At 43.1% G+C, this 25,032-nt stretch overlaps 1 protein-coding gene across 1 annotated transcript in view; it reads right to left on the reverse strand.

Moving 5' to 3' along the window:
* Positions 1 to 25,032, reverse strand: part of LOC137291248 (coiled-coil and C2 domain-containing protein 2A-like) — a 46,220-nt gene that overhangs the window by 16,195 nt on the left and 4,993 nt on the right. The window contains exons 4-21 of the mRNA XM_067822549.1: positions 22,832 to 22,906; positions 21,957 to 22,221; positions 12,257 to 12,408; positions 11,633 to 11,731; positions 11,157 to 11,240; positions 10,629 to 10,787; positions 10,395 to 10,428; positions 9,224 to 9,370; positions 8,002 to 8,141; positions 7,698 to 7,820; positions 5,802 to 6,011; positions 4,327 to 4,383; positions 3,883 to 3,950; positions 3,339 to 3,479; positions 1,926 to 2,082; positions 1,439 to 1,540; positions 847 to 979; positions 83 to 149 (exon numbers count right to left, since the gene is read on the reverse strand). Coding sequence (XP_067678650.1) covers positions 83 to 149; positions 847 to 979; positions 1,439 to 1,540; positions 1,926 to 2,082; positions 3,339 to 3,479; positions 3,883 to 3,950; positions 4,327 to 4,383; positions 5,802 to 6,011; positions 7,698 to 7,820; positions 8,002 to 8,141; positions 9,224 to 9,370; positions 10,395 to 10,428; positions 10,629 to 10,787; positions 11,157 to 11,240; positions 11,633 to 11,731; positions 12,257 to 12,408; positions 21,957 to 22,221; positions 22,832 to 22,906 — 2,213 coding nt within the window. The remainder of the gene's footprint in view (positions 1 to 82; positions 150 to 846; positions 980 to 1,438; positions 1,541 to 1,925; positions 2,083 to 3,338; positions 3,480 to 3,882; positions 3,951 to 4,326; positions 4,384 to 5,801; positions 6,012 to 7,697; positions 7,821 to 8,001; positions 8,142 to 9,223; positions 9,371 to 10,394; positions 10,429 to 10,628; positions 10,788 to 11,156; positions 11,241 to 11,632; positions 11,732 to 12,256; positions 12,409 to 21,956; positions 22,222 to 22,831; positions 22,907 to 25,032) is intronic.

Here is a 25,032-nt window from a genome sequence, read left to right on the forward strand (position 1 = left end):
TCTAATCTTTTGATCCAAACTTGAGTATAAATGTAAACACGGCAAACATCCTTGACATATTGGTTGGTTATAGCACTTTTACCTGGGGCAGGAGTTTGATGGGGTGACACTCGCTGTGTTTGTAAGTTCCGGGAACAGCTTGGGTTCTCCTGTAGTGAAACAGTACAGTTTAGAAAAATAGTAACACTGAATGGCACCTTACATGTTACGACACCACAATGTACAGCAATGTCTATAAACTGATTGCACCATGGTGACATCTGACTGACTGGCACTACTGATATGGAACTGTTGTGAAAATGAGTGAGTGAGTGAGTGAGTGAGTGAGTGAGTGACTGAGTGATTTTAGTTTTATGTCATACTTAGCAATGTTTCAGCTATATGGCAGCGGTCTGTAAATAATCTGTATGGAACAGATATTGAGGACATAGAGCATGAAGTTGTGATAATGTGCTTTAGCAATGTTGCTGTACTGCTGTTCACAGTTCCACAACTGATGGTTATGGACACTGTGTCAAACAGTGGACTGCTTACCAACAAATGTTTACTATTCATTGCAGTAGTCAGCAAATATTCCGGTGATAAACCAGTAAATAATAGACCCTGGTTTTACAGTGATTGATAAAGTTAGCACTAATGAGGTCAAGGTAGGATTACACACATGCAACAAAATCACAATCCTTACCATTGGATTGACTTGGGCACCTCTCACAAATATAACAGGTTCAAAAGGCAGATTTGGGGTAAGAAAACACTGATCATAAATAGTTTTGGTGAAAAGGAAAACTTGTCAGCTCTGCTCCTATGACAATCATGTGATACTGATCCTCTGGTATGTCCTCTTACCAGGCCGTCTCCTGTTCTGCATGGCCTTGACCCTGATTGCCTCTTTGATGGCTTGTTCTTCAAACTTCTCTGGCATCTCAGGCTTCGGCAGCTCTTCTGCATCAATAATCTCCTGGGCAGCTTTCAGTGACTCCTACAGACAAACCCACTCAGATGTCACCTTTTACATAACCAAAAGCTCCTAAGTGTCACCGCAGTGACAGCTGAGTGAGGGAGCTCAGTTTTATGCCACACTCAGCAATATTCCAGCTATATGTTAGCAGTCTGCAGATAATGGAGTCTGAATCAGACAACCCAGTGATTAACAGCATGAGCATTGATCACTGCAACTGGGAACCAATGACATGTCAACAAAGTCAGTGATCCTGACCACCTGATCCTGTAAGTTGCCTCTTATGACAAGCATGGGTTTCTGAAGGCCAATATTCTAATCTAGGCCTTCATGGGTAATTGTCACAGTACTTCTCCATAACATACATTCAAGCTATGTATTTTAAACAGAGGTCCGGACTAGTAGACTACCCTCCAACCCTGTTGTTCAGCTGAAAGATAAGCTCAAGGACTGACAAAACCTAAGACATTAATGCCTTACCTCCGTCTGCTCCTCTGTACCTGAAGCGCTGCCACTTTGTCGAGATGCCTTCGATGCTTTTGATGCTCTACGTCCTTTCTTGAGTTTTTTCTCAGCCTCTCTCTGTTGAAACATGGACATGACAGTACACACATATCTACATAATCATTTCACTAAAAACTAGCTCTAGTATGGAAGAAAAAATGTCTACAGAGGACTAACCAAGCCAAAACATCTTAAACATACAAGCTGATACTGAAGAAATGTCAGACCAGCTGATGACTGGAGAAATATGAAAATATTCTTAGCTGTACATACATAATCCATATGTGTCTGAATAGGATTGAATTATGTTGCAATGCAAGCTAGCAACTAAGTAATACCATCTTTGTAACCTGAACGTAAAATATGTTCACAAAATTTTTTAATCTGTCAGATATTATTTCAATTCAAATTCTTTTAGCTGACACAAGCATTTTCTTTTTCTGGAACTAAAATTCTGCCCAACCTTGTCAGACTGCTGTTTCTCCCATAGCAGGGTCTGTTCCCGGAAGATCGCCATCTTGCGATTGTATTCCTCCTCATGTTCCTCCCGAGCCTCGTCTAACTCCTCCTCCATCTCCAGCTTCCAATCTTCCTGATCCCGCACTTTGTCCATCTCCTCTCTATAACACATGCTAACTCTATAGGGACTATTCCGTCACTTTAATCTATGTCCTCTCTATAACACATGCTAACACTATAGGGACTATTCCCTCACTATATCTATGTCCTCTCTATAACACATGCTAACTCTATAGGGACTATTCCCTCACTATATCTATGTCCTCTCTATAACCTGTGACACATGCTAACACTAAAGGGACTAGTTCTTCACTATATCCATGTCCTCTATATAACACATGCTAACAAGACTGGGACTGATCACACTTTGTCCTTCTTCTCTCTATAAACCTGACGATTGCTTCTCACTATATATTAGACCATCTCTTGTTTTCCCAGGATAACTGCATTTGAGATTTTTGTTTTGTAGGGTCAGGCTTTACTTTTCGTTAGTAAGACCTCTTTCCAGGTTTTCCCCTGTCTCCTCCTGCCTTACACTGTCTACCAAAACCTCGGAGGTGAGTTTTCTCTTATAAATATAAACCTAAAGTATGCCTCTCACTATGTATTAGGTCGTCTCCTTTTTTCCCCAGAATAACCGCATTTGTGGTTTTTGTTTTGGAGGGACAGGTTTTACTTTTCGCTAGAAAGACCTCTTCCCAGGTTTTACATTTCCTTACCTTATATGAACATCAACATTCAAATGATACATGAGTGTTTGAAAGCAATTGAAAAATATCATTCAAGATCAAACTCACAATGCAAATGTTTTGGCAAGCGGGATTGGAACCACAAATCTCAGATCCATAGGCAGACGCTCTACTGCCACCAGGCCGATGAAGGTGGTGGGGATAAATTATCTACTTATAGTTACTGTCAATAAAATTATTTTACCCCTGCTTCATTTATTCTCATGTAGCTTAATTAAATGATCATCTACACTGTAATTACCCATCATTGACGGTATATATGATAGAGAAAACACTTCTCCTCAGTTTTGGTAGACAATGTAAAACCATCGGGGTCAGGAAATCCAGGTTGCTGACCATAACACAATACACCTCACACTGAAACAATAAAGGTTCTTAGACCGTCATTCTTTCAATGTTCAAGAACATAATCAGAGCTGGTAATGACAAGGCATGTTGATAAAATATTTATTCAATTGAAAGAAAAAAACGATGAATATATAAAAGTAACCTTCCCTTTTCCATTCTCAGTTTTGCATCTTTACTAAGAGTACACTCAGGATAAGCATGTACATGTATAACACACTGATCAGTCATGACTGTGCATTTTTCTGCTTTGTTCCTCTCACCTGCGGACCTGTAGTTTGACCGTGGTGGAGGTAAACTTCTGGAACTCCCTCTGTTTCTTCACCTCCTTCCAGGTATTGATGATATTCTTCAGAAGCTGTCGGTCTGCAAGCTCCTCACGGTCCCGCATCACACGGGTCTGTCTGAAATTCCGGAAAGTGAATAAAGACGTGTAAGCTATCTTGTAATGATTACTCTTTTTACCATGAATAAGACATTTCATTTTTATAAGGCTGATAACTGAAAACTATATTTTCCTTGTCATTAAAAATAACACATAAGGGACTGATCAGTTACCTAAACAGAATGTTTAAATGTGTCGTCACAGACTTATGACAAACATATACCTTTTTGTTGATTTTTAAAAGGTTTTCACATGAAATGTAAAATTACTATGTATCTGTATAATAATGTGGTCCTTGAAGAGAAAAAAAAGTGCCTGATCAAAAACTGGATAAAAGCCATTTAGGATAAATAGCAAACTGGAAATTTCAGTCCCTTGATTTGACACAGACTTTGGGTTGACAGCTAGGCAACTGAACTAACCTTATTTCATACTTGTAGTCGACAAGCCTCCTCTCATAGTTAGCTCTGTCCGGTACACTCATCTCCCCCTGTAAGCCAAAAGAACTTTTATATAAATCGCAATTTGATACTAAACAATCAGTATCTGAAAAAGAAATTACCTACATCTAGGTTAAGCGAACCTCAATGATTGACAGGCTCTTTAACTAAGTGTTCATGCTCATAATATCATCCACTGGGTTTGGGGATGTCAGGATTTAAAAATTTACAGTGATACTCAGGGGTTTAAAAATGTTGAACCCCTGGTGATACTGCTGTAATATTTATTATTTTCAAGTAGACTCTCCCCCCAAACCCTGATAAAAGTTGTCATTGAACATTATGTGAATGTCTGATTTAAATACACCTTACGAATAATACCAAACAGAATACCTAGGAAAGCATTAAAGTGTTTGTCATACAAACCTTGTGTGACAAGATATGATCCTTCAGATGAAGGGCAGAGTTCTTCAGAGCTCTCAGCTGAAAGTACATGAAGGACATGGGTATATTTAGCAGTGTTCCGAGTAGGTTGGGTGAATGAATGAATGAGTGGGTCACATGAGAGTGAGTTGGGTGACTGAGTGGGTCGCGTGAGAGTGAGTTGGGTGACTGAGTGGGTCGCGTGAGAGTGAGTTGGGTGACTGAGTGAGTGAATGAGTGAGTGGGTCACATGAGAGTGAGTTGGGTGACTGAGTGAGTGAATGAGTGGATTGCATGAGAATGAGTTGGGTGACTGAGTGAGTGAATGAGTGGGTCGCATGAGAGTGAGTTGGGTTACTGTGTGAGTGAATGAGTGGATCATGTGAGAGTGAGTTGGGTGACTGAGTGAGTGAATGAGTGGGTTGGTTGGTTTGTGAGTGTGTGAGTTCGGCTTCAATCTGCTTTTGAGTTAGATGTACATGAAGGGAGTTTTAAAATGATGAAGCACCATGACAACACAATACTGATGATAAATGATCATAATATTCTCTTGGTATATTTTGATGAAGGTTAACTAGTTAAAAGTGACTAATTAAAAGCAACAAGAAGGAAAAGTCATCAATATTCCCCGCAATACTACATGTTAAACATGTTCAATGTTTTGGCATGTATACAGCAAAGTGGAAGGTAAGTGCTGAAAGGTTTTAAAGTTCTGCTCCATAAAGGAGCATTACCACCAAATTCAGTTATAGTCCAACTTGTTGCCATGGAAATGCAAACAAATACTTTATTCAGAATTCTAAACCTACCAGAAGGCCCAGTTCACAGCTAAACCTACCTATGTATGAAAATTGGTGCAGATGTAGTGAGCAGTTTTTAAGTTCTGCACTGGAAAAGAGCACTACCACCAATTTCAGTCAAAATTAAACTTGTTGCCACCGAAATGTAAAAACTATTTTATTACGAAAACCAAAACTATTAAAAGTACACCACAACACCTAGTTATGTGCCAAGTTTGGTGAAGAAACAGTTAATGGTTTTGAAATTTTGCTCCACTAAAGACAAATGTGCATCAATGCACAGACAACCTGTGTCCATTTTAACACCCCCTGCAAACCGCTTTGTTGGGGACAAAAATTCTGATAACGGTTAGTGTTGGTCATGCCGCCTGAGACAAGTGAGTCCAGTTATGGTAGTATTAAAAAAAGCCATTAAGTCTCATCAGATAATATACTACCACACTGCTGGGGTTGACCTCAGTAAGATACAAACCATTCTGATACTGATATTGAGAGTCAAGTTCAGCTGAGATCGGCTTATCAACGGTAATATGTAGAGATTAAAGTATTCATGGAATATAACACATTGCTCTGTTAAGATCTATATATCTAATTATCATTGTTTACTGTCATAACACTTGTTGAAGTAGATTTACAGTTTGCGAAATGTATATAATCAATTAACAAACTAAGCGAAACCTTCTCAATGAGGAATTCTGTGATATTTTTTTTCTTTCTGATGAGGTACTGCCTGTACAGTTCTGTTAGTCGTTGTGAGAGGACATGTTCCCTGCTGAACAAATGATGATGTGTGAAGGTGATGGAGTTGATGTCGACATCCAGCTGGTACCGTCCTGTGCCATCAATAGCTCCATCGATGTAGCGGCAGTCAAACTCTCGCATGATCGCCTGTGGGGAACACAACAAAAGTTACTCAAGAGAAATCACATGATCTGTTAAAAAATGTAATTTTCTGAATAAGATTGATATTTTGCACTATTATACATACACCTGACACATGCTATTATGCTTATCTCCTCTCTCTCTTGAAATCCCTTTGAAGTTCCCTTCTTGAAGCGAACTCAGCCATGAGTAGCCTCCCTTTGCCTTTAAGCCCGACACATGAAACAGCAGTGAGATCCAACGTACTGTAAGTGGGGTAGTTGGGAGAGCTTGATGACATGAGTCAGGATAAGCATAAAATATCAATTTTATTCAGAACATTACATATTTTATTTCTCACCCTGACTCATGCTATTATGCTAACAGAATTCAATGGAAATGGCAGTGGGTGAGGCCATGACTGGATTCAGCTGGCAGTCTTCAGTCCGTCCAGTAGACACACAGACAGACAATTGTTTATTGTATTTTAGGCCACCGGCCCTTATACAAGAGAGCTACATACAGAGTTGTGATACAAGTTCATATGCCTTCACGCAGGTGAGTGATGCTGATAACCATCTCTAGAGGAGTCTATACATCTTCTCCATAAACTGCTGCATACACAGACCCAAGTCTAAACTTTGTTGAACCTTGTTGTTGTGACAGCTGTAGGGGTTGACATAAGTCCTGCGTCAGAGTAGAAACTGTTGCTATTGCACTAGCATACGTAACAGGTCGACTGAAGACATCCTCCTGTGGCAGAAGGATTCGTCAAAAATGTCTGCTTCATGTGGTGGGAGTATCTCCGAAGAGAAGAATCTCGACTTCTCTGATGAACTCAACTAAGACTTTGAAGCTGACATTTCTTCTTCCAAAGCGCTGATGTAACTTGTGCTTTTAGTCTGGGATGACAGCACCTCGGAAGACGATGATTTCTTCTGACTGGTGACAGACACCACTACATCAGATGACTGCCCCCGGGAGCCGCTTGGCAACAAATGACTACTAGCACTTGTGTTGGCATTTTTACCCAACATTACTTATGTCTTCTATTATAATCCTTTGCATGCCTAAGAACAGCTAATACATAACTATTGAACTGTTGAATAGTTAAATTTTGACAAAGGATACAACATGTGCTGAAAGAGCAAACGTTAGTGCAAGGAGGACAATAGGAATGGGGGTCAACTGCTGACAACTGATATTTGCAACACGAACAAGTTTTCATTACATGTTATGAAACACACACCAATGAGTACAAGTTAAAAAGGCAAATAAATTATGTACACTTAGGTAGTAATTATGTTACAAAATTGTTATTCATAGATAAAAAACCAAATACAACTGTAATTTGGTTGACATAAGGTTGAAATTAGAAAAGGATATTTGCCATATCGGGATCCTGGTGCCCTCACCTCATGAGTCAGGATAGGGAAAAATAAATGTTTTCACTTAGTACTGTGTTCTTAGTAAGTGAATGGTAGTAGTAGTAGTAGTAGTAAGCACATTTTCAGATCTTCACACAAGGTAAGCTCTACGCTCTACTTTGCATAATGCTTGAATGCACCCCCTGACATGAACTGGAAAAAAAGACTGCTTAGTTTGAATCTTCCTTATTCTGAGATTGATATTTGAATTGGAATACATACTGATCCATTTATTGACATCCATTATTAAGTATTAATGTCTGGAGTAGTATCAAGACTATCTCACCTTCCGAAACACTGTTTCCAGGTAAGGCTCTACCTCCTCCGGTACGATAGGGCGGGATGGGGTTGACCTCAGTGGGTCTGGCAATGCCATGATCTGTCCATCTTCACCAAACCAGCGTCTTCCCTAAAACACATGAACACCTTAACATCATTCATCTACATAAAAATGCAGCCGTCATATCTTCAAGACACAAAACCATTTCGGTCAGAACTGACAAAATGAAATCCAGACTGACTATTTAACTGGAATGAATGAAATTGTGTTAGTTCCAAAGAAACTAAAACCCAAAAGAAATCTTTGTTACCTTGTCTGGCTCGTGCAGCAACCTGTTCTCCATCTTGTTTTGGTTGCGGGTTGGGATGAGTGGCCGTGTACCTACATATAGACCCTCCTCCTCCAAGAACCGGGGTGCCATGTCCTGCCCTACCTTCTCAGACGTTGGCACTGACACAAGAAGATTTATACTGAAGGTAGCTATCAAGCATATATTCTAAGCATTGTCTTATCTCAACACAGGCTATACAACACTAGTGATGGCTAATGGCAGACCATGCCCCATAGGCAGATCCAGAGAGAGGTTGCAGGAATGTGCACCAATTAAACTCAGCTAAATGTGTGATGTGTGACAACCCTCCCCGCTTCTCAAAAAGCTGTGTCTGCCCATGTGCACTGCCAACACAAGGCATACACTATTGGTGATGGTTACTGGCCGACTTTTCTACTGATGTGTACAGCAAAAATGGTAAATCTATGATGACAAGAACAATAAGTACCATATACAAAATAGCTCAAATGTTAAGGATATTTGTTTTAACCAAGTCACTGAATGTCCAATGCAGTTTTGTCCACAATTCGAACAAACCTGTAGAGGTTGCAGATTCTTTGAATAGAGTGCTCCTTGGGGTACTTATAAGCATTTAAATGTTCTTTAAATTCCTGCGACAGTTGTAAGTATATTTTTTCAATAAAGATATGTACAAAACAAAAAACCATTGTTTTTGTCTTGTGAGATCACCCCTACAGGGCCTCTAGCCCCTTGACAGCCAAGAGCAGGTAACTCTTCAGACTTCCAATGTTAAGGATATGACTATTTGTTTTAACCCAGTCACTGAATGTCCAATGCAGTTTTGTCCACAATTTTGTCTCATGTTGCTATGGCCCAAGTTCATGTGTAACAGGTTTATTTACTCAAGAAGCTTCTCTCAATCTTTTTCACAGGAATCAAGCCACTCATTTCACTATAGAATTGTCAATTACAGACACTTTGTCAACAACATGAATAAAGGCATAATTTTGAAAAAGGCAATAATACCACTACACATCGTTAATCCATTTCTGGCAAATCTTGACTCGAAGAATGAATTCTGTTCGAGACCCTAACACTGAATTGACTTCATAGTCAGTTGAAGACATGGGTCATGTGCCCCTGAATGTAGGACACACCATGTTAATTTGAAAAGGTTTTTCAATGTTTGGTTTATTCAATATGTGACTTATAACTGCCATGATGCCAGGTTGCTACTTACAGCTGATGAGTGATGGGACATACAGTAATTTCTCCTCCTTTTCTCGAAGCTTATCAGGGGCAGTAACTTCAGCTCGGCCCACGGTGGTCTGACCGTACCCTCCCTCATCACCCTCAACACCAAAGTCTTCTAGAAGGGGCTTCTCATCTGTATACAATATAGAGACATCGTCAAACAGAGGTAAAACAGTGCAAAAGATATATAACAGTAACAACCTATCAGCATAACACAACATCACTAAGAGTCTACAACTATAAGAACAAGTGTAGGAGTGAGCACAGTTCAGGAAAGAGAAATGACGGATGTTGATATATAATGTGACAAGGATCAGCAGCCCACAAAATTAAAATAGCAAAAGGCACATCTATGGGTAATGATATGTGTGAAGTTTGGTGAACCTAGCATGTAAATTTTAAGAGATATGCTCCAGACAAAACCATCAAACACAATTGGAACAAAGTTGTGTTTCAATGGAAACAGCACAAAACCAAATTCTGAAAAACTTCAAAAGAGCAAGAGGCACATCTATGGGTAATGATAAACATGCATGTGAAGTTTGGCGAACCTAGCATGTAAACTTTAAGAACAAGATGAATCAACTCCTCTTCCCATCATTGAATGAAGAAAGTGTCTTGATGACATAGGTCAGCATAAACCAATGGTTTGTTAGGGTATTTGAGTGAGTGAGTGGGTGAGTGAGTGAGTGAGTGAGTGAGTTTAGTTTTACCCTGCACTAAGCAATATTCCAGCTATATGGTGACAGTCTGTAAATAATTCTGTCTGGACAAGACAATCTAGTGATCAACAGCATGAGCATCGGTCTCCGCAAATAAGAACAAATGATCTGTGTCAAGCAAGTCAACAAGCCTGCCCATCCGATCCTGCTAATCGTCTATTACGACTAGCATGGATTACTGAAGGCCAATATTCTACCCCGGACCTTCATGGGTGTCAGGGTATTTGGATGAGGAAAGACCATAGTGATATGTGTGGAAAACCAAAACCAAGACATCTGATCATACTACTCTTACTGACTATTATATATTTTCAATAATGACAATATGATGAGTGGGTTCATTGGCCTTTTCTTGGTCTAAGTGTGCCCTAATTCTCAATTTGAGCATAATGATGTGCGGAAACAGAGGCGTATGGAGAGGTTTCCAATAGTCACCTTCTGGCTTGTCGCTTTCCTTTTTATCGCCTTCCTGAAACAGTGGGAAACAGTTATCTTTTCTCACACACTTTAAGGCTCCTCTTTAAATTTAAAACAAATAAATGCAAAGTACATCTCAAGTAAACGTTTATGCTGAACTTGCTAAAAGTGAATTGGTAACTCTGAGTTTGAACATCCTTGCAAACCTAATTTAGCATAACATTCAAATACCTAGAATAATAGTTTAACTACCTCTTCTTTTCCCTCCTCTTTCTCCTCACTTGTCCCCTCCTTAGGCTCAGTCTCCTCAGGTTTTGCTTCCCCTTCTTTCTTCTCCTCCACTTCTGCTTCGGGCTCATACTCACGGGTGAAGAAGTCAAACGCCTCTTCCGCAGTTGGCATCCCCATGTCCTATAACATCATATGTGCTCTTCATGCTAGCATACTGTACATATCACATGTAAGGAAAATACTCCTATCACAAGTGGGGCAGCTTATTGGTTAAAGTGTTTGTTGGTCACGCCGACGACCCCCATGGGTACAATGTGTAAAGCCTGATTTCTGGTGTCCCCTACCATGATATTGTTGGAATATTGCCAAAAGCAGTGTAAACATTCAGAGTACTCACTCACTTGCAATATGGTTGGACAATAAAAGATTAATTCCTAATGATTAATATTTATAATATGAAAACAAACATAGGTAATAACCTCTTTATCTGTGAAAAAACTTCTAAAATTGAAATTAAAGAGTGTTCAATAGATACGGCCAACAACTTACCTTATCAGACTTTGGTCCTCTCTTTTTCCAGCGCAACTTCATTTTCTGAGCTTCAAGTTTTTCTTCCATTTCCTCCTCAGTGATCTGAACAAAAGGTAGGATGTCATATGTATTGTTGGAAAAACAAAGCTAAGTGGAAAAGGAAAAGGAAGTGAAACTGAAATTGAAAAAGGAGACATTCATGTCCTGTTGAAAGGTTCACCTGTCTGCCCTTGTCTGGTCCCGACCAAAGTCTGGTTGCCTGTCTCACCTCTGTGTCAATCCGCATCCTTGCCTTCTCCTGCCTGAAATCCTGCTGTCTGACTGAAATATGTGTCAAACCATGTCCTATCTTCTCCTGCCTTAGATCCCACTGTCTAACCCACCTCTGTGCCGAAAAGTGTCCTTGCCTTCTGCTGTAGATTCCACTGTCTGACTCACCTGTGTCAAATCATGTCCATGCTTTCTCCTGCCTCAGATCCTGCTGTCTGACTCACCTCTGTGTCAAACCTTGTCCTCGCCTTCTCCTGACGGAGATCCCGCTGTCTGGCACGCTCCTCTCTTGCCTCCTCTCTCAACTCATCTTCAGCTTGCTCCTGTAACAGATAGGGTAGAAAAAGGAATTATTACTTAGATTTGAAACTCAGCACCCCAATATTCCAACACTCCAATGGCACGCACTCACTGACACTCTTGAATCAGATAAGAGATAGAACTAATTTTCAAGTCATCCATGCCCAAACTGATGCATGTTCTCTATCCCATGATGTGACAAAGACAATCATGAGAAAGCATCACAAAAAAATCTGAATCCATCTCGAATTTAATCACAAGATCCTGACATGCCTAAGGGAGACAACTCTGCACCATCAAATGATATATCACACTCAGATTACCATGGTGTCTCAGCATCTAAATTATCAGAACTCTGCCAGACAACCCAGTGCCTAACTTAGTGCAATATCTACTGTCATGCAAGCAACAAAGTCAAACTAACCATTTCATTAAGATGCCTCTGATAACCAGCAAAGATTGAAGGTAAAGAATTCTAAGCAGCAATGCTCATGGAGTTAACATCAATTAAATGCTTAGAAACCAGAACAGAAAAAGCTTCTTCTTACCCTTGCTTTCTCGAGCCGTTTCTTCATCTTGGCACGGAGAGATGATCCACGTGGAGTTTTTGTTGTCTCTGTAGACTCTGTGGTAGCTGTAGCCTTGGGTATGTCGCCTGTGTCAGGTGGCGCTGTCTCCACTGTGGTGTCAGGGATGGAGACTGTCGCAACAAAACAAACATGCTAACAATTCGAACAAACCTGTAGAGGTTGCAGATTCTTTGAATAGAGTCCTCCTTGGGGTACTTATAAGCATTTAAATGTTCTTTAAATTCTCGCGACAGTTGTAACTATATTTTTTCAATAAAATATATACAAAACAAAAAACATGGTTTTTGTCTTGTGAGACCACCCCTACAGGGCCCCTGGCCCCGTGACAGCCAAGAGCAGGTAACTCTTCAGACTATAGCCTCCAGCAAAACACTTCCGTTCTGTGAGCAATACAGACAGAATGTGGGGAGGTGGGTGGCCTTACCCCAAGGAGGACTCTATTCAAAGAATCTGCAACCTCTACAGGTTTGTTCGATTCTTTTTCATAGAGATCCTCCTTGGGGTACTTATAAGCATAAGACATACTCCAAAAGACTGATCTTAGGGAGAGGCATTCTGTCTGCTCATAAACCTGACATAAGATGATAACCTTTATTACGTTTAACTGAAAGTAACAAGGAATCAAACTTACCTGGTCACGTGACCTACTATGCCTTGCGGCGGGGGTGCGGACCAGGGTCAGGCTATTACACGGTCTAACCCTACATTTCTATGAGAAAGTCGTAGGGTGCTTATAAAAAATGCCTCCCCCCTTTTTTTTTTTCACAAAAAACGGGGGTCGAGACAGGTGACCGATATATCAGGGTCCATTCTCGTGCACTGGCCAAGGTGCTAGGGAAGACCTGAAAACAGTCTAGACCGGTAAAGCAAAAAATACCACCACCATAATAGAGCCCACCACCGGGATAAAAGATGGAAAGTATACAGTAAGACACCACCACCAGTCTACTTGTTGCAGCTACAATGTCAAATGATCGTTCGTCAAATGATCGTTCGTCAAATGCAAGGGTAGCTCAATCGGCTAGGGCACGAGTGCCCTGCCCACTGGTGAGAACTGACTGGCCAAACCGAGCACGCTCGCTTGACAGTCTGTCTAACTGGTAATGACGGATGAACGTGCTCGGTCGGCTCCAAATAGCCGCGGAGCAGATCTCCTCAATGGGCAAGGCAGACGCATATGCCTTAGACGTCGCCACAGCCCTAACCGAATGAGCTTTCAAACCCTCAGGGGGCGTACGACCTTTCGAGGTGTATCCCATACAAATGGCAGAGACAAACCACCTAGATATGGTCTGCTTGTTCGCCGGAAGGCCAGCCTTGCCGCCACCATAACAGCAGAACAATTGATCATTCTTCCGAATGTCTTTTGTTCGTTTGATATAAGCCTTAAGGGTCTTACGGACATCTAAGACGTGAGCACGTCGAAGAGAGGTACCGGGCGGCGAAGGCTGCGTGAAAGCGGGAAGCTCAATAGGCGCCGTAACGTGAAAGGTGCTATCTCTCTTAGGACGGTAAGTATCTGGCAATCGAATGCTCACTCTGTCTTTGTGAAACACCGTTAATTCAGGGTTGGTGGACATAGCGTGTATGTCGCCTACCCGCCTGCCAGAGGTTACCGCCACAAGAAAAGCAGTCTTCCATGTCAACAGCTGGAGGGACAGAGCCGACAGGTTGTGAAAAAGAGGACCGGACAGCCAATCAAGAACGACTGGCAAGTCCCACAGGGGACTAATCTGCCGGACAGACGGACGGATTCTGTCCACGCCTGCAAGAAAGCGCTGAACTAGAGGGTGCTGCCCCAATAATGCACCATCAACAGGAATGTGGAAGGCAGAGATTGCCGTGGAGGAACCTCTAACTGTAGAAGCGGCCAGACCGGCTTCCAGTTTAGATTGCAGGAACTCCAACACAGATACTAGATCTGCAGAAAAGGGATTGAGAATCCCCATGTCGACACACCAGCGCGCATAACAGGCCCATCTATCCTCATATTGAACGTTCGTCGAATCCCTCCGCGAAGCCAGAATTGTGTCTGCAACTGGTGCAGGAATTCCTCTCGCATGGAGGCGACTCCGGACAGCGGCCAAGCCACCCACTGAATCCTGGGATTGGGGTGTGGCGCTCCGTTCTGGGATAGTAAGTCCGGTCGAAAGGGTAATAGTACAGGAGGCTGAGCCAGAAACCTGAGAATTACCAGAAACCAGCTTTGAGCCGACCAAAGCGGTGCAAGAAGCACAAGTAGCCGAGCCGGTTGTGCGGTCAGCTGCGAGAGGACTCGTGAGATCAGAGGCACTGGCGGGAATGCCCAAAGTACTCTGTCTGTCCAGTTGAGCAGAAAGGCGTCGTTGGCTATCGCTCTCGGATCCGGTATCCTTGAGCAAAACACAGGAATCTGGTTCGTCGCCCCAGAGGCAAACAGATCTACCTGGAACGACCCGAACAACTGGGAAATAATCCCGAATATCCCCCGATGCAGCATCCACTCGTGTGGGGCTAGTATATGTCTCGATAGCGCGTCTGCGCGGACGTTGTCCGGGAGATAAACAGGGAGCACCCAAATGTCAAACTGGTCGCACCAAGTCAGAAATTGCCATGCCAGGAGGGACGGAGACACTGTGCCGCCTTGCTTCAGGATATACGTCATAGCGGTCTTGTTGTCCATCTCTAGGCGAACCACTTGACCCCGAACTGACTCCACGAAGCTCTCGAACACCCGGCGGACTGCTCTCAATTCCAACACATTGATGTGTAGGGTAACTTCGTCCTCGGCCCAACGACCCGAGACCGATAGTTCGCCCAGGACGCCCCCCCAGTCTGTGAGGGAGGCATCCGTCTGAATCGAGAGGGAAGGTGTCGGTGTCTCTAAGGGGATCCCCCTGGACAGATTTCCGACTTCCGTCCACCACCGCAGGTAAGGAATCAACCAAGCGGGAGTCTCGAGAATAGTCTCGTAGCTCTCCGAATGGGACCACAACTGGGCTAATGCCTGTTGAATGGGTCGCATCCTCAACCTCGCACGCCAGACCACGTCCACTGTAGCCGCCATAGTGCCCAGCAAATGAAGCCAAGTTCTTGCTGTGGCTCTGGGGAACTCGAGAAACTGAAATACAGTTCTCTGAACTTTGACGATGCGGTCTGGGGCTAGGGAAACAATCCCCTGAGCCGTATTGAACCGTGCCCCCAAGAACACCAGATCCTGCGTAGGGGTCAGGTCTGATTTCTTGAGATTGATGATCCAGCCGAGCTTCAACAGGATGTCCATCACTCGTTGTGTGGCATCGTGTGATAACAGGAGCCCGAGGGCCCTCAAAAGCCAATCGTCCAGGTACGGATGACAACATCTGCCCTGTGACCTGGCTAGCTGAGCCGGAATCAACATAAGTTAGGTGAACACCCTCGGCACCGTGGAGATGCCGAAGGGTAGAACCCGAAACTGATAACACTTCCCGTCGAACGAAAACCGAAGGTATTTCTTGAACTCGGAGTGTATCGGAACATGGAGGTAAGCGTCCTAGAGATCGATTGACGTGAGCCAATCCCCTGTCTCTACGGAAGAGATCACTGACCACAGTGTCTCCATCCTGAAGGACGGAACCTCTATGAACTTGTTCAGCCCTTTGAGATTCAAGATCGGTCTGAACCCTCCGTCCTTCTTGGTCACAAGGAAGTACGTGGAATAAAACCCGTCTTCTTGTTGACCTTTCGGAACCATCTCGATGGCAGCCTTGTCCAGTAACGACTGGACCTCGGTACGGAGGACCTCTGCTCTTTCCTGGGAGAACGGCACCGGCGTGTGCCGAATCCCTGAGAAGCATGGAGGGTCTTGCTTCCACTGTGGCATATGGCCATCCCTGACTGTGGACAGGACCCAGGGATTTGAAGTAGCTGCCTGCCATTCCGAAAGGAATAGTAACAGCCTGCCGCCTACAGGGACTTCTGGCGCAAGGGAATGTACCCCCACCGTCGACAGTTCTCCGCCTATTTGTGTGGGGGACACCAAAGGCTCCGGGCAAAAGTTTAACGGGAAGCCGGGGCCGGCTTCCCTTTGCTCCGAAAAGGCTGCTGTTGCTGCGACTGCTGCAACGCAGACCCCTTGCCTTTGCCTTTCGCCCTCTTGCTACGTTTGTGCTGCAGTGGAGCAGTCCACTTAGCACTTTCCTTCGCCGGCGCCGAAGGGTAAGCTGAAGCAAGAGTGGGAGGCCGTTGGCGAGACGAGGAGGGTTGCTCTAACAAGGGCTTAGAGTCCTTGAAAGTGCTAACAGCCTCCGCGGCCTGCCGCACAACCTGTAATGCCCCAGGGAAGAGGGAAGATCCTAACCTGTAGGGCAGAGCCAGGAGTGCCTGTTGGGTAGCGGGAGAGTACCTGGCTACGGATAGCCATAGCCGACGCAACCCCATGACGGCCCCCATCATCTGGCTGGCACAGCACCTGATGCTGTCCCTCGCCAGATGAGAGTGCACGTCCGTAAGCTGCCGACCCAACATTGCCGACGGAGAGTCGTCAGCAGTGCTCCCATGATCCAACGGCTGCCCCTGCAAAGCAGAAAGGTAAGCTGAATGAACCACTACTCTCAGCTGCTGGGCCGCACACCTATATTGCTCCTCGAAGGAACGATAGGCGGACCTTAGCACTGGAGCGGCCGAGGAGAAGGGCGACAGCCGCCGGCCCTGCCTGGCCGAGGCCAAGGAAGAGGAGGAGGACCCCCCCAGGGTGACCGAGACGTACACACACTCGTCCACCACTGGCGGTTCGAATAGCGAATCCTCATCCAGTTGATACTGGCGGTTAATCTACGGGAGATCAAAGCGCGACCGGGTACCCGAAAGGAGCGGATTCACTACCTCCCCGACCAGTGATGGGAGCAGACGCAACCTTGCCTCGACGACCTTAATAGACGCGAACGCCTCCCCGGGGAGCCGAAACTCCAAGGGGTCGGGCTCCGACACAGGAATAGAAACCTGAGGTAGGACCTCGGCAATTTTTTCTCTAACCTGTCTGAGGGACGAACCGAATGAGTACGTGACCTCCAACTCGGACTCCTCCCCAATCCCCTCCTCCTCAATATCCATCTCCTCACGTTCCTCGGACAGGGAACCTTCACCGTAAAGCGAACCTGTCAAGGGCGCTACCGAGACAGAACTCGCAGGAGCAGAGAGACTAAGAAGGGCCGAGCCGCTAGGTTCGCCCCTGCCAGAGCCCGAACTAGGTCGTCTGGGCAACTGGGGCAAGCCCCCCACCGGAGGGTGACCCGAGAGCCCAGGAAACGGATAGGATGTCGATGCCCCCAGAGGCTGGGCAGCACTAGGCTGCCTGCCCACCGTGGCACTAGGCGCGCTGACCGAGGTCAAGCCGCCGACACCGGGCGTCGTTGCCCCACTTGCCCCACGGGACAAGCTGGGGTCGACTGCCCTATGCACATCCGCCTGAACGCCCGAAGCGCAGGACGGCTGCCCAGAGGGAGGAGCGTTCTCCGAGCCTAAGCCCGGACCGCGGCCTCCCTCCACTGAACCACCATGGCCGCTCAAAGAAGATCGGGCGTCCAGTTCCTTTCGGAAACCGGACAGCGCCGAATCTATCATTGATTGTACCGAAGACATCTGTTGCTGAAACAAGGCATTAATTGAATCAACAGAGATTAATGGTGCTTGCGAAGTAGGGGTAGGTGCTGAGGATACAACGGCAGAAGAAGGGGAAGGGTCCCTAGACACCCTGGCCTTCTTAACCGACCCCTCCGAAGAAGAGGCTGCGCCTTTCTTTTTGTGGGAGCGCTTAGATGGAGGGTCCTGAGCCCAGATATCCCCCCCCGCCTTCAGTAGGTTGGAATAGAACAAGAAGTCCGCGTGTCTAGACTTTCTGGTCTGAGGGGTAAACCCCGCGCACACATCACAAGACTGATCGTCGTGATGACATTCCACTAGGCATCTTAGACATACATCATGCAGGTCTTTAGCCGGAATGGAGGATTTGCATGTTGAGCAGGATTTAAACTGCAAGGCAACAAATAACCTCCTAGTGTTGCATAATAAACAACAATAAAACAAGACACGCATGGGCGCAAAGCTAAAACTAAAACTACGTACATAGTTAAGGTAAAAGCTAAGTGCCACGACACCATAGTTTACGACATATTTTATAAAAAATAGTAGTAAATATGGAGATAACAAGAATAAAGTACATAAAAGCATAGCTACACAAGCTTACTTTTTTTTTTTTTTAAAAAAGACCACCATAAAACTAAAAAGTTTTGGCGGGAAAAAAGGTTTGCCTTCCACCATTACGCTAACCACGTGGCTACCAACAGGGATGGCAAAAGTTACAACAGTTTGACAAGTAAACTGTAAAAAATGATTCCTAATGCGCCCATGCGTCTAATAAAGAAACCATACATACAGTTTGAGCCTCTGAGGTACTCATCTTAGTACTTGTCTTTGTCTTGTAGCAAGAAACTCTGAGAACGCTGAAGCACGTCTGCATAGGCGGGCGACAGAAAAGGAAGTGTTTTGCTGGAGGCTATAGTCTGAAGAGTTACCTGCTCTTGGCTGTCAGGAGCCAGGGGCCCTGTAGGGGTGGTCTCACAAGACAAAAACCATGTTTTTTGTTTTGTATATATTTTATTGAAAAAATATAGTTACAACTGTCGCGAGAATTTAAAGAACATTTAAATGCTTATAAGTACCCCAAGGAGGATCTCTATGAAAAAGAATCAAGATGGTAAGTGTTTCATCAAAATAGTGACTTTTTGTGCACACTGTTACATACAGTAGATCATTTTGAAGAAGAAACAAAAGTCTGTATAAATGTGGAAATTTTTGTAAAGTGAAACATTTTCAAAGTAAACAATAATCAGTGAAGCAACCACATGCACCAGCTTGTATGGTCTAATCTTCAAACTCCTTATCTATCACATCTATCGCTACTGAACTGACCATGTCAGCAATCAGTTACATGATCACAACCACCATCTTCCATGGCTTAATCTTTAAACTCCTTCCCTATCACATCTTTCGCTACTGAACTGACCATGCAAACAATCAGTCACATAACCACAACCATCACCTTCTACTATCTATCCTCAAACTCATTCCCTATCACATCTTTTGCTACTGAACTGACCATGCCAACGATCAGTCACATAACCACAACCATCACCTTCTACTATCTATCCTCAAACTCATTCCCTATCACATCTTTCGCTACTGAACTGACCATGCAAACAATCAGTCACATAACCACAACCATCACCTTCTACTATCTATCCTCAAACTCATTCCCTATCACATCTTTCGCTACTGAACTGACCATGCAAACAGTCAGTCACATAACCACAACCATCACCTTCTACTATCTATCCTCAAACTCATTCCCTATCACATCTTTCGCTACTGAACTGACCATGCCAACAATCAGTCACATAACCACAACCATCACCTTCTACTATCTATTCTCAAACTCATTCCCTATCACATCTTTCGCTACTGAACTGACCATGCCAACAGTCAGTCACGTGACCACAACCACCAGCCTCTATTATCTATTCTCAAACTCTATCCCTATCACACGTATTGCTACTGAACTGACCATGCCAACAGTCAGTTACCGTATATTACCGCGTATAAGCCGAATTTTGACTCGACAAATGAGTCAGCATGGAAAGAACTGGCGGGCGAGGACAGTGAAACTGAATTCGAGGGTTTCACAGCCGATGATTTGTAAATATTGTGTACTTATATGAAATGTATATAATTGTGTATAATTGCAATACATTTTATTTATGTAAACATGCTTCACTAAATGCAATTTGAGAGAGAAATAATACGTTTAGAATCCAAAAATGACTTCAGTGTTTATTTCCTGTGGGTACTTTTAGTCGTGGGTTCACATTTCTATACTCACCGATTTGACAAAATGGCGTCCTGTCGTAAATGCATGCATCGATCGTAGGGATATAAAAGGAAAACAAACACAGGTTTTCAGAATATACTGGTAATCGTTATTGTGTATGGCAGTACTTGGTCTCTATTAATGCAAGCAGTGATCGTTGGGATCGTTGACATACAAAGTAAAACAAAGGTTTCCAATCTTTATTCACATCAAACATACTGGTTACGTCCAAGATGTCTCTGATCGTGGTCTCTGGCCATAGTGGGGGCTCGGCTTATGAATGAGAGATACAATCTTGGCATTGATTTTGAGGGTCAAGTTGGGGGGTCGGCTTATTCATGGGGTCGGCTTATATGCGGTAATATACGGTACATGACCACAGTCATTAGCTTGTATGGTCTAATCTTCAAATTCCTTCCCTATAATATCCATTGCTACTGAACTGACATGCCAACAGTCAGTAAGTGATCAAACCCACAGTGTTTGCAATACTTTAACAAGCCGGTTGGTAATGGAATGTAGCTGTCAGCAAGCTTCAATATCTGCTGGCCCTAAATGAATTCTGCGGGCTTGTTTCGTAAAGTCAAACCAATAAAACAACATTGACAACACTGTACACAGTTTCACACTGTTTCAACAAATTCAATTAGCGAATGGTATGGTGCAGAGAGAAGTTTTTAATTGTTAAAGACTGGTGTTGACAGCGCTGGAACAGCAGGATGTGAACCTGTAAGTTATCTTAACATGATGAATCATGGACGATTCCGGAAAGTTTAATAAAGAAAAAAATGATAGGAAAGCTTCCTGTTGAAAAAAAAAAAATGACAGATAATTTACTGAAGGTCACAAGAGCCTACAAATATACTGTGTCAAAAGAGAAACTTCACATTCTTTCTTCAGGGCACTATAAAAGAACAATAGATGGTAAGATGGTGAAATTGTTACTATTTCATTGCTGAAATCCATGTGATGTACTCGATACACTGACAGTGCCACAATCAGTTCCATTAGGCTACACCGCCGTTTCAAAACAAGGGTATACAGAATGTCAAGTCACAATATGGATGTTGAGAATGGAGATGGGCAGCCTGCAACCGATTCGTCTGTGAGGACAGTCAACCTCTAAACATCTCAGCCCGGGTTCGTGTAGCAGGCAGAAATCTGTCACGTAGGTGACGTAGGATGATTTAACAGTCTTCTGCTCGTGACGTAACACATGGACGACCCAACCTTGGTCGATCAGAAGTGGTGCCAGTTTGTTGTAGACGACCTCACAAGTCATACACTGTACAACGGCTGCATCCCATTGCTCTTGCGATGTCAATAACTAATCATCCCGCTTGCAATATGCCAACGGCATATTCACGTTGCACATTTGACAATCGTGACATTTCAAGTACCGTTAGAAATGTGGTTTAAAAGTGTTTTTTCAATTCTTGAGGCCAATGCAAACATGGGCAAATGAAGAAAACTTCAATGTGAAGATCATGTGATCGACTGCATGTGGAAAAACCTGATTTGGCACTAACGTCATTTGCATGACCAATGGATGGGTTTGAGTGGGTTTTCCTTGTGTTTTTCTAGAGTCGAAAGATAGGGATCCCATTTCAGATACATAGATGTATCATCAGAGAAAAATTATTCATTATTTTTAAGATTACATTTGGTGAAGTTTCTATTTTGACTCAGTATAGTTTAAACTGCCGTCCCGATTCAATAACAAATGTTACTGGGTCTCCAGTAAATTGGCGATTAATTTGAACACTGCATACCCACCTTCCCCTGTAGGTATAGTCTCTTCCTCTGGCTTGATGGCCTCTGTCACTTCTTCTTCTGCAGGCATGGGGACCGTTCCATCTTCTGTCTCCAATGGCTGGCTCACCTCTGCCTCCCGTGCTGACTCCTCGGCCTCTGCAGCAGCAATGGCCGCAGCAAGCTCTTCCTCCTTGGCTGTCTCCTCCTCAATCTTCTTTCGACTCTTCATCTTCATTGTCTTTAGCTCACCACTCACATCGTCTTTAGGCGTCACAAGCTGGGACAGCTTTGGTAACAGAACAACACTTGATATGAATCGAAAAATCAGGAAGTATGAAAATTCACTAACCTACTACATTTGGGAATCCTGGGTCTAGATTTTCGAAGCTCTCTTAGCGCTAAGAATCCTGACTATATCATAATATTTCTAAGTTCAGGATGTTTTTTCGTAAATGGTGCTCTTGGATCCTGAAGAACAAATTGATCTTACCAATAAGATTATAAGTCTGCCAAGATTTTTTAAGCTCTCTTTGCGCTATGACAGTTGTAAGCTAATGTTAATGTATGAAACTTACAACTATCTTTGCACTAAGAGAGCCTCGAAAATCTAGGCCCTGAAAATTAACATAGATATACAAGTGGCAGTGGTATTATATATATCATTATCAGGGTTTATAATACATACACATGAATGTTTCATCATGTTTAATTCCATAAATGTTCTAATACACGTCAAATTAATTAATTCTCAGGCAGATGGCATTCTTCAGCAGTTTTAGACAATTCAGCTTATGAAATAAAAGTTTTACCAGTTTCAAGATAAGGAATGCTTGCTACCCCAAATCCTATTAAATCAAGGGACATAATTCTCTGTTATAAGAAAGTTGTGATGTTACCTCTTTCTGGCGCCGCTTGTGCCTGGTCTTTACATCCTTCACCAGGGTATGAGCCTGCTCCACTTCCTCTCTGGCCTACAGTCCAACAGTACACTACAGTCAATATCCTATGTACACACTAATGCTGGGATGGGTAACCCAGATACCCTGGAAGGGTAGGCAACAACTTGGACCCGGGTACCCACCTCATGAACCTCAAATGTTAGGATCATATAACTAACAGGTTAAACAATGTAATATAGTTTTCCTTTGTGATTACAAGCTTGTATTGTCTTTGAAGATTTAGAAATAATTTACAGCCACTTCTTTTGAAGATACTACATAGCTAAGACATTGATATACTCGAAATATTAACCTTCAACCTGAACAGTATATATTGCCATTTCTTGAAAATTAGATGTCAGGAATTTACATAATGGGAATAAGGGTAGGATAGGGTAAAAGGGGTTGGGGTATTCAAGTAGATAATTGCACCACTCCCAGCTCTCGTATACACTTAGTAGTAACGCTTTGTCGAAGACGTAGTGAGAAGGCAGGTTCTGAATTTGAACCTCAGGAAATCTAGACTTGCTTTATTTAGGGCTTGAGCACTGCAGAAAGGGTTAGGCGGTTCAGGGACTGTGAAACAGACTAGATGTTTGCCATATTTAAGAGGTAACTGAAGTTTTCTCAGTAGTATGTTTAATCTTGAAACTCCCCTAAACCTTATTCTTCTGACACTGGAGTTATGGACTTGTGAATGTCCAGGGCGGAACAGGCCTCAGCAACCTATGCTTGCCATAAAATGCGACTATACTTGTTGTGAGAGGTGACTAACATGATCTGGTAGTCAGGTTTGCTGACTTGGTTGACACATGTCATTGGTTCCCAATTGTGCAGATTGATGTTCATGCTGTTGATCACTGGACTGTCTGGTCTAGACTCAATTAATAACAGACAGCTGTCATATAGCTGGAATATTGCAGATGGTGGTATAAAACTAAACTCACTCACTCACTATGGCAAGGAGACCCTGACTTTCTGATTTCACTTTGAACACTGGACACAGCATACTGCTTAAGGACATGACATACTTAATAAGCACATAAGGATATGACATACTGAATGAGACCATGACATACTTAATAAGGACATGATATACTTAATAAGCACATAAGGATATGACATACTGAATGAGACCATGACATACTTAATAAGGACATGACATACTTAATAAGCACATAAGGATATGACATACTGAATGAGACCATGACATACTTAAAGGGGCACTGATGCGGAGCAATTTCCGTGGACTGGTGTAAACGTTTGTTATTGTTTTTCTCCCGTGAGTACCCGGATGATATCCCAGAATTCGTGACTGGTTCGTGACCTCTGCTGCGCATTCCGTAAACGCAACTGATAGTTTAATTATAGACAGATCAACTTAGGTGAAGTCATTTTTACTTCATTACAAATGTATTATGAAAACAAATGAAACACTTTGAAGGTTAATCATCTGCCAGTGGTAGAAATGGTAAAAAAACTATTAGGACAGAACAATAACGAAGCCAATGTACATCTCTATATTTTGTCTCATAACCCTGATTAGTTTATTGTCATATTTGTATGATTCTGAAAATTAATGAAAGAACACACGATCTGCTTATACTCGTAGTAAATTTCTAACATAACAGCAACATTTATACATTGTATAGATTGCCAATGTGGATCCTATTTCACACACATACGCGATCTAGTGTGTGTTTTCTGTCATACAGATTCTGCTGAATGCTACAACAAATAAATTAAAACAAAATGCAAATAATGAAAGTAAAACAGACTAATTTTATAGCAACAATGTCAGGCTGCTACCTTGTTCAGGAATGCATCCATCAATATCCACGTAAAAGAAATCGTATTCCATTCATCTGCAGCTGGTAAATAATCCTGCTCTGTGTCGCGTCTTACAACTGTCTAGTTTCCGAAAAAGTAACACATCGTTTCACGTCTTTCGTTAGTGAAAAACAGATAAACCTTTCATTGGTCTCCCAAGATAGCACACCTGGCAACTAATTGTATGATGTCCACTATTCTAAGTAATTTAGTTAACCAATAATGAACAATCAATCAATCAGCGCAAGGGTGGTTAATTCTTTGAAGGGAGGATGTTGTTTTTGCACTCACTCTTTACGACAGGGTGTAGTCATCTACAAACACTGCCT

The sequence above is a fragment of the Haliotis asinina genome, chromosome 7, assembly GCF_037392515.1.
Source record: "Haliotis asinina isolate JCU_RB_2024 chromosome 7, JCU_Hal_asi_v2, whole genome shotgun sequence".
In the NCBI taxonomy this organism is placed as follows: domain Eukaryota; kingdom Metazoa; phylum Mollusca; class Gastropoda; order Lepetellida; family Haliotidae; genus Haliotis; species Haliotis asinina.